Source organism: Bombus pascuorum, chromosome 1, assembly GCF_905332965.1.
Source record: "Bombus pascuorum chromosome 1, iyBomPasc1.1, whole genome shotgun sequence".
Taxonomy (NCBI): Eukaryota; Metazoa; Arthropoda; class Insecta; order Hymenoptera; family Apidae; genus Bombus; species Bombus pascuorum.
In genome coordinates, this window is record NC_083488.1 from 13,690,308 (window position 1) to 13,703,120 (window position 12,813).

The window sequence follows — 12,813 nt, forward strand, 5'->3', positions numbered from 1 at the left end:
TCGAACAGCGGTAGCCCGCGTGTTGCGACAACGCCGACTGTGTTTGCATCGTCAGCCTATCTGACCCAGACTAAGGAACAACGAGAAAGAGAAAGAAAGACGGAAGATGAGTGAGAAGACGGGAGACCAAAGTAGACAAGAGCGAAGTTAAAAAAATGGAGAGAGATAGAGTGAGAACTATGGAAGAGAGGGAAGAGAACGGTGCATGGACGAGGATGAAGGCAAAAGACGGTCGTTTCTCGCGCCGGGTCTACCTGCAGATTATGGCCGACTGTACTCATGGTCAACCAGAAACGCGACGTTCCCTGAGCCTCCGCTGCTGTTGATGCTCGTCGACGTCTCGCTTCGATCCTCGTTTCGTTCCTTCCTTTCGTAAGAGAGAAAAAGAAAGACGAGAAGAAGACCGATGAAACTGGGAACGTGCAAAGGTGAAGCGCAACGGTGGGGACAGAGAGATAGAGAGAGGGAGAGAGAGAGAGAGAGACAACAGAGACGGTACCGAAATATCAACGACCACGAAACAAGCGTCGACTGACTTGTCGACCTCGGTCCTCTCCACGCGACGGTCTCTCGCGATCCTCGTCGAAACAGTCGACGATGACGATGATTTCTACTTGGTGATTTATGCTGGCCGATTACGAAACTCGGTCGTAAGATCCTAGATGTTGTACATAAGTTTTTTGAGAAGAATCGTGTATTGGATAATCCTCCAGGATGGAAATAATCTTGGAGAAGCTTGTTTGTAGCTCAGTACAAAGATAACAGCTTTATTAGATTACTGGCACGTAGCGATGAGAAATATAACCAGATAAGACTATTCCAGATAGCGATAGAGAGAACGAGTTGCCGCGGTATCAATAAAACTGCAACGACCTAATAAAAGCAGTTGCATCGCTGGATATATAACTCAACTCACCGTTTGCTAACGATGTACATCGAGAATTAATCGTACGATAATTTTCCTGTTATCGCGAACTTCTTTTACATTCGTATATCCTTGCGAACGTACGCGATTAAAAGTATCTCCGGCATTGTAGAAAACGATGAAATCGAATTCTGACTTTGATCTTCTTTCTTTGATCTGAATGTTGCCTCTTGACGTTGGAATTAAAGACTGTCAACTTTTCCGACGAAGAAAAACCTTCAAACAACGTGTCGTTATATCGTATTATGATAACCAATCGGTTGCTTTGACGTATTGAGTTAGAACGGCGGTTCGTCAGAACACGCATCCACTGTACGTTACCTTAAATCGACATACAGGGACGAGAAGCGTTTCCAGATCGGAACATCGCCATCGTTTCGCTAGACTCGAATCAATAACAAGAGAGTTAGCCCATCGTGTTCTATCCGACGCGTGTTATACACCCTCCAACCGGGGACACACGATCGTTCGCATACACGTGTCACGTGTAGCGACGACACACGGTGTCGTCGACTCGAGTTATCGGCCAACGATAATGGAGCCACATTATCTGTCGTTACTTTACCACGCTTGTTATTTGCCCCCGTCTATGTGGGTCACTCATTGTTCCCCGTCCCAGCTTGTTTCTATCTTGTCATTCTTGCTCTATTTTGACTCTCTACCTCTTTGCCTTCTCTGTATTGTTTCTTTCCACATTTTCCTTTCTTTCTCCATTTCGTTTCATCCCACTCTTCGCGATGATCTCGCTATCGTGCTATCGGCCAAGATTCGTGGCCCGTTTAGAGGCAGTTAGCTTAGGTATATATTTAGCGACATTTGTGGAGCGGATGCTGCCGTTGGCCCGAGTCCAGCCTTCGTTCTCGGGGTTCGCGTAGAACGTCTCGCCTCTACCTTTCTTCGTTGCACCTTCCTTTTCCCTTTATCGCTCTCTTCCTTCGCTCTTCTACTACTCTTGATACCGCTCACCGCTCGTTCTTTCGTACGTGCACGCGTTCCGCGTCCATTGTCCCTTGTCTTCTACACTCAATACCCATTTACCCAGCGAAAACTTAGGCAGTTACGCTATGAGATAATGCTTCTATACTCCGTATGTGTTGGTAGTGCTTTTGACTTAGGGCTAGTTGACGTTTGACAGGATGCGGTGAATTTTTATCTTTTAGAAATGATATATGGCGGAAGAACGCGAAGGAACGAAGAATGCGATCTATTGTTCAGTTGAAATTGTGTCCTTGTTATTAAAATATTATCAAAGGAGGACTGGAAAAGGATCAATGTATTTTATGTTCCACCATTGAATATAACAATTGTTCCCATGTAAAATTCTATTTCCAAATAAAATATACTTTTATGAGATGCACACGAAAAGTTGAAATCGGAAAACAAATGAAAACTGAACTCTTTAAGTCGAGTCTCGAGTAACTGCGTCGAAATGGGCTGACGAGATCGTCGATGTTCGATGGAAAATGTTTCAAACGTCTTTTATGTTGGCGTAAAGCGAGAGAAACAATGCCAGCATATAAAGGGTCTGTACGTGATCGTTCCTCGAGAGATTGAACGATCGTGTCAGTTCGGCCCCGTTAGAGGGACGATCGATTTCCAATGTCGACCAGCGACCCTCGCCTTAACGTCGTTTCCGCCGGAAGCTACGATCCTGGCGTCGGGAAGTAGTACATACGACCACTTGGCAATCCTCTCTCTCGACCTTGAACTCCTCGACTCAGACGATTACGAAGTCGCCGAGCCGATAAGAGAGTTACCGACTACATTTCTACGTGGATATCGTCCGTTCCAATTCCTAGCAACGTTTTCCTCACGTTTCCCGGGGAAAATTGTGATGCGAATCAACTGCGACTGAAAAGAACCTGACTTTCCGCTTCAACTGACTTTCCAACGATTTCTGGATTAATGTTACGTTAAGGCTATGTAATTCTCATCGATCGATAGTAGCGTATTAAGTTTGCACGTGATTTTCTACATTTTATTTGCAAAATAATATCGTTATACAACTAGCGAAGTTCTGAAATCTAAAATATCGAACTTTATTTGTGAAGCGACAGATTCAAGATGATCTGTTTGCTTGAAATTCAAGAATATTTTGGGAGTTTTGAACACAGATATTTCTAGGAAAACCTTAATGTCTCATGAATAATATGTTTGGTTCTAGATCACTAACGAAGTCAAACGTTACATTATTAACCAAAATTAAACATGAGATATCGTACCACGACAGTAAGGACTTATAAAAAGCTATAAATAAACGATCGTTTTAAAGAAATATTGTGAGCCAAGTTACTGTTCTGGCGTTAATAATAAAAACGAAGACAGTCATTTCTGGAATCTCTAGCAAATTGAATACATAGGATTGGTGAACGAACGACTATTTTATTTTTAAATAAAGGGGTAACAGAACTATAGATATTTCTAACAAACATACTACAAAGTGAATATGCCTTCAACTTATCACAAAACCACTCTCAACGCGTGGATTTTGCACGAGTACGAGATATCGCGATTCCCGCTGCATTACGACTGCAACTTTTCATTGCGCGAATACTGCACGAACAGATCCATAAAACCGCAGAAGGCAGTTCGCCGCATCTGTGTAACACGTCGTAACAATGTTGCCGTTTGTTTGTAACAGAAACCACCGATGCTATTTGAGAAAACAACGAAAGTTGCGGATGTTGCTTTAAATTAATCTCTGTTAACCCTCACACCTTGATGTGGATCAGGATTATCAAGTATATAGAATACTTATGCGTAATTATTTTCTCAAGACATATTTTCCAACGACATTCAAAATGAAAAAATTATTTATTAAAAGCTATTTGATACTTTCACTGTTTCCGACGCACACGTTGCGTTTTTTTGGTTATTTAGACCGTGCTGCAAACGCAATTGTCGCGTTTCAGCTTTCATCGAATATTCGTTTCTGTCGCATCTTTTCACACTCGAAAAGAGAGAACTGTGTCGCTATAATACTTGTGTAGATATTTGCATAAATATTATAGATATTCTTATTATCCATTGAGTTTTGTTAATTGTCTGCTTAAACAATGATCGCTAATAAAGTTGAGTGCAGAACAAATTTCTGACAAAGGACATTAGCAAAAGTAAAATAGCTGCTGGGAAGAGGAAATAAAAGTTCAGTAACAGATGAAGGTGTTAAGATAATAACCTAAATTCTCCGTAGAATTAACCTAATTTCACGTGTTACTTTCCGAACAAATTTCTTGGATACCTTACGAAAGTTGGACTTCGGATAAGAAAATTTTGTAATACGAAAAATGCCGAAAGAGGAACAGAACGAACATAACCAAGGACAGCGTAGAATTTCGAGGGGTGAAGATTGCGCCGCGTCCCTTTGAAAGGGTAGCGGTCGTTAGCGCGAGCAGACGAAGACGATAATGGACGAGCGTGCTGGTTAACAACGGTCGGTGCAAAGCAATGAAGCGCAACGCAGCCGGGGCTGTAACGAACGACAACGCTCAAGTAGAGAGTGGTGCATAAACGCGAGTCGATTTCGAGTACGTACACATGCACCTGAGGAAGCCAGGCCGGTGATTAGATTGTAACGTAGAACGCTGTAGGTACTTGTAATTACTTCGTGAAACGCGGTGCAACGCGACACCTGCGAGGAGATTATTTTACCAGAAAGAGATCTTTTCGTACGAAGGAACACCGTCACGACCACGTCAGATGATTTTAGCGAGTATCAAGGTTGTGAATTATATGCAACAAAGTCGATCGAACAGATAAACCGGCATCTCAGAGTGGCCGTGCCAACCGAACTATTCGGGTCATCGATAGATTCCTAGTTCCTAATCTTGGAATACAATCATAGTTTACTGGCCTATAATTAATACACGGTCGAATTTCTCGCGGAGATGTACAGTAGAACTCCATTTACTGGAACGAAATTTTAGTTAATGCCTGATTAATTGAACTTTTGCTGGTTGAATTCACTTACACGAACGTGAACTCCTGTTAAGCGAACGAAAAATAACAACGAGTGGAATAGAGCGAGTTCCTATTATATAAATTACAATTATATAAACCGTTTTTCATCGGACAAGTTCGAATGCATGGAGTCCTACCGTACCCTGTCTCGAGCGAGGCAAGGAAATGGTCGCGTGACAGGAATTGTGCAATGGGAATTAAAACACAGGTGATGAGCCCGTCGATTAGCAGGAAGTTAGGTAGTGTGAAAACAATGAACGAACGTGTGGGGTAAACGCGGAAAAGGGAGATGTAAACAAGTAAAGGATGACACACAAGCTGGCAGGGGACGAACGAACCGGGGAGGATAGCGAGCCAGAACATAGGGCCAAGCGCGATGCAAGCGGCAGGCTGGCGATACTCGCTCCAATTCCCGCCTCGAATAAGCTATTAATATCGTGGGCCCGTCGCAAATCAAGCCGGACGTAAAGTATGCCTGGAATGGTTGGTTGATTCTCTCCGCCTTCCCGTCCTCTCCAGCCTCTGCGCGAACACTCCCACACTCTCACGAGCCAATCTAGCCATAGGCAGGCATCCGATTCCCTTACAAATTTTCCAGCAATTTAGTCGCCAGCTGGAATTTAAAAACGCATTCAATGCGCGATCAACGATTCGACGAACACGCGCTAAATACACGGATAGTATGCAAGTTTGTATGCTTTTGAAATAATTGCGGAGTTTCCTGGTTGGTGGATGGTTATTCGCGAAAGAAAAGATGATTTGATCATTACCGTTCAGAGTTACTTAGGAAAAGATAGGTAAGATTCAATTGGAAAATTCGCTCGTTTATACGTTTGTACGATTTAAACCGTTCGGAAATCACATCGATTAAGTCTGTACATCGGAGAGTGTAGAAAATTGATGATTTTACAAACACTGTTTTTTTTTTTTTTTTTTTGATGTATCTCCGAATTTAGTTAAAGCATTTACTTGCGACGAATAAACGAATGGAACTTCTTTCTGAGAATTCGAATATTAATCGTGTATTTATGCGATCAAAATAAAGAATAAGAAGTGATTACTTAATAAGAAGTGAAGTTGATTAACTTCTAAAAGGTTCGTTTTACGGTCATACATTTGCATGATTGACATCAACGACGGTGTTGAAATTGCTCGAGAATTTCTCTGATTTTACGAATACACTATTCGGGGATTAGTGAGGAAGCAATGTCAACCAGCTTATTAACAACGACCAACCAATAACCCTTAAAGAGAATCTTAGCCAAGTCACGAGCTCGGTCTTCGACGATGACGCCGCTTAACGATCAGCTTAACGCGACGTTGGCATCCAAATTGGAATCCATCGTATTAGCGCGATCGATATTCAACGGAAACCTCTATTCCCTATCTAATCTTAGCGCAACTATCTTCGTAATACCGTATCAAATACAAAACCATTTCCAATCATGTTCTCTTTTATTTTCAATCATCTACAATTCGCCAGAAAATACATTTTTCAAGTTGAATTTTAATATTTCTTCGAAGTAAATTCCAATTTTTCAAATACTTCAAAAATTTCAATACACGTTACATAGGGTGCATGGCATATTTCCTGTCAAATTGCAGCAGCTCAACTCTGCTATGGTCCTCGAATTTTTATATCCCAATTCCATTCTTGTTTTAAAAAACATAGCATACGTTTTTCCTAAAACGTTAAAGACCATTTTATTTTTTAAAACAAGAATGAGATTTTATGCATACTAAACTTTGTTAAGTATACATACAAATACACACATACACAGTTTATTTATCACAGACTTATACACGTGTACACGGATAATATTCTGTTCTTTTTTCCATTCGTTATTACGACCAACAGATCGTGCTTCTGTACTTTGACGAGAAGATTAGAAACAGCCTGTAGTTCACGGGATATCCCATATCGGGCATGCATTTCCCCGTCTCTTTCTCGAGGCTGTCACGATCCTCTGGTGCCACCCACGAGTATGACGAAGCATATTTATGCCAACGGCTGTATGCCACAGACCCGCTGGCTGACCAGTCCGAGGATAAGCACCGGCTTCGCTCTATGATTTGTCGTTACGACCGACTTCTGCCGAGTTCCGTTTCCCCTTCCTCGACGTTCAACTTATCCGCAACCTGGTCGAACCTCTTCGTCGTCGTTTCATTCGTCGTGTCTGGCTGTCTCGCGACTTTTCACCGTGAAATTACGTTCGCCTCCAGCCCGCCAAGAGCGAGAGACTCCGTCTTTATCGTGGAATATCGTTGTAACAGTATTGGCGGGTTTTTTCCATACACGATAACTTCTCCCAAGGCATCGAGAAACCGTGCGCTCGTCGATCGGGACGCGAATCGCGTGCTTATGTAACGCCGTGGAGAAAGAGGGGGAAGAAAATGTGGTTTCACCTGTTCTAGGAAGCTCGAGCTACCGAGGATCATTGTTCGAATGTTAATTCTAGGTAAGACATGGAAACGCAAGCATGGATTGCGCAGCATAACGTTTGAATCGAGTATAGTAAATAGCGCGTTTGAAAAAGAAAGTACAAGGTATTTGCAACTTTACATCTGGCTTATGACATCATAACCTCTTCACTTGAGAATCATACGATACGCTTTACGATCCATTTGATTAGACTAATTGCGTTATTATTAGTATAAATAAATTTTAAAAAACGATCGATTTGATCATTCTTCGCGTCGCATTTGAGCAGTTCCTCTCACAGACAATTTTATTTTATATATACTAAAGGATACGTGCATTTGTAGACTAAATAAATAAATAAGAATATGAACGGTTTGGTTAAGCCTAAGCTCGATGACCCTGAAGTATATGACGAGTTATATTTTTTCACGATCGAGAATGATCGGGCGCTATAATCTTAAACAAATAAGATAATCTTCGATCGTGATCTAGATATGCCTCGTAACACCCCTAATATCATTCTGGCTCAAACAAATCCTTCTTATTTTTCACTTATTTATTTAATTCACTAGTAAACTGCTGGTATACACGAACCGAAATTCACAAGACGTAAATATGACGCGAAGCATGAATATGTTAATTAACTCAATGAAACTAGACACCAGTCGAGTAGAGAAAGAAATTCCGTTTAGTTGGTCGATCAACTAACTAATTTATCTGTGTTTCAATGACTGGCTCAAAAAAGGCATGGGACCTCGAAGACGAGGCAGTTTTCAGGAGAAAGAGGACACTCGAGGGGAAACTGAGAGAAGCTCGGCAAACCCCGTATCTCGCATTGACGCATTTACCCGGGGCCGAAGCAAATTATACGATGAGACGAAATCAATGTTTGGCCCGCAAGAACCGACAGAGTATCTATCGATTTCCGTAGCACGCGACGGAGTCGCTTCTAAAAGGGCCGACGCGGATTGGCCGCGTTCCAACGATTTCTCGGCACGATTCGTACGGTGATTCGCCGACCGTGATACATAGAATGCTTTTGATACGTGTCTCGGCTAATGTTAGCATTACTTGGAACACAAGGATCGTGAAAATAACGGAGCACAATGCTCGATTCTTTACACGTGTATCCGACAAATGTCACGTAGGACGATATCTTGAAGAATCTTTCGAAATCTTATTAAAACTTCATACGTATATCGATAGGATATGAGTGGAATAAACATAACGATACTCCTTTGAGAGGATATTGCAGGTTTTTCGTATTTTGCATCGATGTGTGGTAAAAGTATCGCGAGAATTTTTGAATATTTGAAGAATGTCGAAAGGTCCTATTACGGTCTTGTAAAATTTTGTAAACATATCTTCGATGAAAACGGAACAGGTTTTCCGAATTTGATATCACGCCACAGAAAAAGAAAAAAGAAAAATATTACGATCCGTGTTGCAGAGTATTTGTACATGGTTCGCGATAAAAGCGTGGCTATGGTTTCGTTCCGCGTTATTACAGGAGAAACCGGTAGTTCGTAACGGTTACAGTACATATCGGTGCACCGTCTACTTCAAGCGATCGAGTAAATCTGGCGTTCAAAAAATTTCTCGCACACGACCATCGGAAACTCTACATTTCTTCCTAGCTACAAACATTTTACGACCTCGTAAACAGTCATTGACTTTTTAATCTCTTCCAAGTATACTATTAACGAGATCCACATTCCACACGCATAGAAACCAGAAATAGAAACCAGACCAAAGAACCAAAAAAATCCATTTCGATCTCCCGAAACCTCCAAATAAAATCGATCAACCCCAAACGAGAGATCACAGAACCGACGTAACGACGATACTCAACTACCGCAGCCGATTGCAGAGCAGTAAACGATCGAGCCTGATTCACGTAGAACGAATCGTTGAAAATACGCGATACGATAAAAGGTCGAACGCCCGAACAACTCGACCTTTCTCTCTCTCTTCAACTCCATTTCCCGTAGCGATACAAACGACGTGATTTATCATTGCGGAGAACGGGTCGAAAGTTTTATCACTCGTGTAGAACGTGTGAGAGAGAAAGTAAGGGCCGTGAAACAGTATCTGGACCTTAGATCGAGCCTCGCAGGACTTGCTTGAAAAGGAATAAGCATTTCGTATCTAAATATAAACACGTCAATCGCGCTAACCAGGAAATTAAAGACCGAGCAATAGTTTATTATAATATTACAAGTACTTCAATCGCTTTCAATTTCGTAAGATTGTAGAATCTACGTGAAAGAAGCAATTTGGTGCTCTCTTACTCCTTACACGACACGAACTTTCTCGTACATTTTTTTAAGAAATAAGGATATTGTAATAATAGGTATCATTTTAAAAGTAATTAATAACAGCTTGAACACCATAAGATAAAAATATCACAAATATTATATTTATTTATTTAAAGGAATCGTCGTTCCTTTTATAATACCAACATTTTTAAGCGGCTGGCACAATGACGAACGAACGTACATAAAAGATTTTTATGGTAAGCGATGAAATACTTTCAAAAAGAAATAACATTGAAGCGTCAATCGTCAAGTGCAATTTACAATAATGATTACATACTATTCCGTACATTGGGTGGACGGCGGCCAAACGTATCTTTCGCCTGATGACGCCGCCCCTAAGAATAAATCGCGCGAGCGGACTAATGACCCTGATCGGTGCGCGAGCGGCATTCTCGAGAGGTTCGCGAAATCGAGCGGATCGGTTAATTGCCGCGTAATCGCCGGGCAAGAACGAGGCCCCGGTGAAAAGCCTTCGACGTCCTCAGGCCGGGGTAAACCTTTTCAACCGCGCGCTCTCGTCGCGGCAATATTTGCATCCGGTAATTGGAAGGATACCGCCCCGTCGGCACAGCTAAGGAACCTATACAGCCTCTTTCGGGAGAGAGAGAGAGAGAGAGTGAGGAGGAAAGGCAAAAGGAGGTGGAGAAACAGTGGAAGAGGCGGTGAGGCTCGTTCGAGCGGAGAGCACGACCATTCTGAAACACATGTACGAGGATTCAACCTTCCGAGAAGCCTTGCATCGCCGCCGCCCCCGTACCGAAAAGAAAGGCCCTCTCCATCGTGTAAACGTCGTGATAAAAGATCCCGAGAAATTCTGCGGTAAGCTGAATCGACCGAATCCACGATGCGACGCAACAAAATGCCAACGTCGTCGGAAATTAAGCCGTTCGATAAAGACGATCGTGGCAATCCTGTGAATTACTCGATCGGTCGCATCGGATCCGATAATAAAAAGCTTCTAAGAAGAGAAGTAGTCGCGCAGGTTGGAGATTTAAGGTGGTAAGGTATTATTTAATTTTGGTTTGAGTTAGGTTTACGATTTGATATTCGATTATAGCGAAGAGTTGATATGTACAGATTTACCGTGGGATTCGATTTTGTGGACCATGTAGTTTTTAAATGTCTCTGCCGCTATGTTAAAAAATGAGACGATATACAGTAAAACTATAGTACATAGAAGCGTATTGTATATAGGTGCAGTATACATATCAAATAAAATCCGCATAATTCGTCTTCAAATTTGTACAAAATATCCAATGGGTCTTTCTTCCAACCGAATACTAGACAGACATCTATCTCTGTTATCTTGCTCGATAGAAACATCCTATTTATAGCATTTCTTCGTTTTTCAAGATACCTCGAAATATATGAAATTCTCCATGTTTTATATCCTATAAGTAAGTTTCTGTTATATGAGATTTACATCGGAAAAATAAAAATGACACAAAGAAAAGGTTGGACAGTAGATAGAAAAATTTTAACTAAGCAGAAAACCATTATGGATCATAGATCAATGTAGTATTTCCAGCTATCTTCTACACCATTTAAGAGTGACTAAGAAAGAACACAGAAAGTTCTATCTCGGAGAAATATTTGGCCTACGGTGCTTTCGAGTTGTGAAGGATATTTAGGGAGGGAAAATTGACCTGAAAGATTTCTGAGAATGAAGGAGATCCGGAGTGGTTTCGTTGGAATTATATCCCTGTATTGTGGATGCAGCTTTCGGTAGGATTATAAAAGTAACGCTCGGTTAATTCGGCTAGAACATTCCCAGATTACTTGCAAATAATGCTCGTACAGGGTGTGCATCGTTTTCCTGAACGTACAGCCCGTGGCTTTACGAAGAGAAAATACGCAAAAACAACATTTATCGATCGATAAATTTCTGCCCCGATACCTGACCAGGCCGTAATTTACAGTCGCTTATGCGAGGTTGAAATTAATTACCGGTCCCTTCCCCCGGACGAACTTACCAATTCATTTCGTGTGCGCGCGCGTAACTAATTTAAGCCGCGATTATTAATGGTCCAGCGGAACACAATGTAATATTAATAACATTTATTTGACCAGCGGCGAGCAACCACCGCGGTTACTCGCGATATTTTTAAGTAAAGTTGAATCGCATCGTCTCCACGAGATAATAAGAACTTGCGAAAAAGGATTACCGAACGCTTAAAGAACGAATAAAGAAACGAGACGTCGATATAAAATGTTAAAACTGCTAATCTGACCACTTTATCTTATTTGTAGAATGAAAGATTTCGTTTTAATCCATGAGAAAATACTGAGAATGCTGCTGTTGAAAGGTTTACTACGCAGTGAGAAACTAACACTATCAGAGACGAAAGAAGCGTTGCACAATGAGCAGTGGCTCGTGATCATCCTACATGGAATCGGTTAGCAATGGACACACCGTAATAGCCAATTTTTTTGAAACTCGTATATACTTTCGTAATCTCTGTACAATATATAAAAAGCTAACTAGCTTTTAGTTACAACATCAAATGCCACTTGCGATTAGTTTTTAAATTTCTCCGTCACTGTAGGAATCAATGACGACATAGTGTTACAACTGTTCCATGGTATATACCAAATGATGTAAAAAATATCTAATTAACTTCCAGCTTGCCTGTCCTTTATTATTAAATTACTAATCAAATCTAAATAAAACTATGTGTAAATATTGAAAAGAAATAAAGACGATGGTTTATAAAGAAGAAAACCACGTCCAGAATAAAATGCCCCGAGTCCGGAACGTTTTATCCGTTTTAGCGGATGCTGTTTCGGCTGACAGGATTCCGAGGCTGGGCGCAACCTTGAAAACTTTGGTGATTAATGTTCGGTAGCGAGATCGCGGCGAGTTTAGGGAAAAAGAAGCAACACGGACACGGTATCCCCGAAATCTATCCGTGCAGACGGGTTGGTCGGAGTGGAGAACGTCCTGTACTCTGTCGCGAACTCGGCCGGGCTATGTATCAATAATGAAAAATTGCGGACCGCTCCGAGGACGCAATAAATCTCCGGTCACCGCTACAAAATCGTTACACCGCTCGAATTCGGGTTAATTGATTCGTCAATTGGATACGAGAACCGACACCGAGCGTCCGCGCGATAATGTAAATGAGCCTCTGGTGCCCCGGTATCGCGTGATCTTCGATGAAACTTGTTAACCAATAATTGGTTTAATT

At 41.6% G+C, this 12,813-nt stretch overlaps 3 protein-coding genes across 7 annotated transcripts in view; 2 read left to right on the top strand and 1 right to left on the bottom strand.

Moving 5' to 3' along the window:
• The window catches only part of LOC132905132 (poly(ADP-ribose) glycohydrolase-like), a 473,462-nt gene that overhangs the window by 374,361 nt on the left and 86,288 nt on the right, over positions 1-12,813 (top strand). The gene's annotated exons all lie outside the window — the stretch shown is intronic.
• LOC132904933 (mucin-2-like) overlaps positions 1-12,813 on the bottom strand; it is a 332,312-nt gene that overhangs the window by 257,400 nt on the left and 62,099 nt on the right. The gene's annotated exons all lie outside the window — the stretch shown is intronic.
• Positions 9,794-12,421, top strand: LOC132916029 (uncharacterized). Of its 2 annotated transcripts, none has more exons than XR_009660003.1 (2): positions 9,794-10,629; positions 11,876-12,421. XR_009660003.1 is itself a non-coding variant. In XM_060975774.1 (2 exons), exons 1-2 carry the CDS (start codon positions 9,891-9,893, stop codon positions 12,024-12,026), a joined length of 705 nt encoding a protein of 234 aa, XP_060831757.1. In that variant the 5' UTR covers positions 9,794-9,890; the 3' UTR covers positions 12,027-12,421. The 2 variants fall into 2 exon arrangements, 1 of the variants encoding a protein (XP_060831757.1); XM_060975774.1 differs by having other exon boundaries at positions 9,794-10,444.

Bases quoted from the DNA above. Each gene is read 5' to 3' on its own strand.
- LOC132916029 (XM_060975774.1), top strand. From the start codon at position 9,891: ATGATTACATACTATTCCGTACATTGGGTGGACGGCGGCCAAACGTAT. The intron at 10,445-11,875 runs GTAAGCTGAATC...TCTTATTTGTAG, and splicing joins AGATCCCGAGAAATTCTGCG to AATGAAAGATTTCGTTTTAA.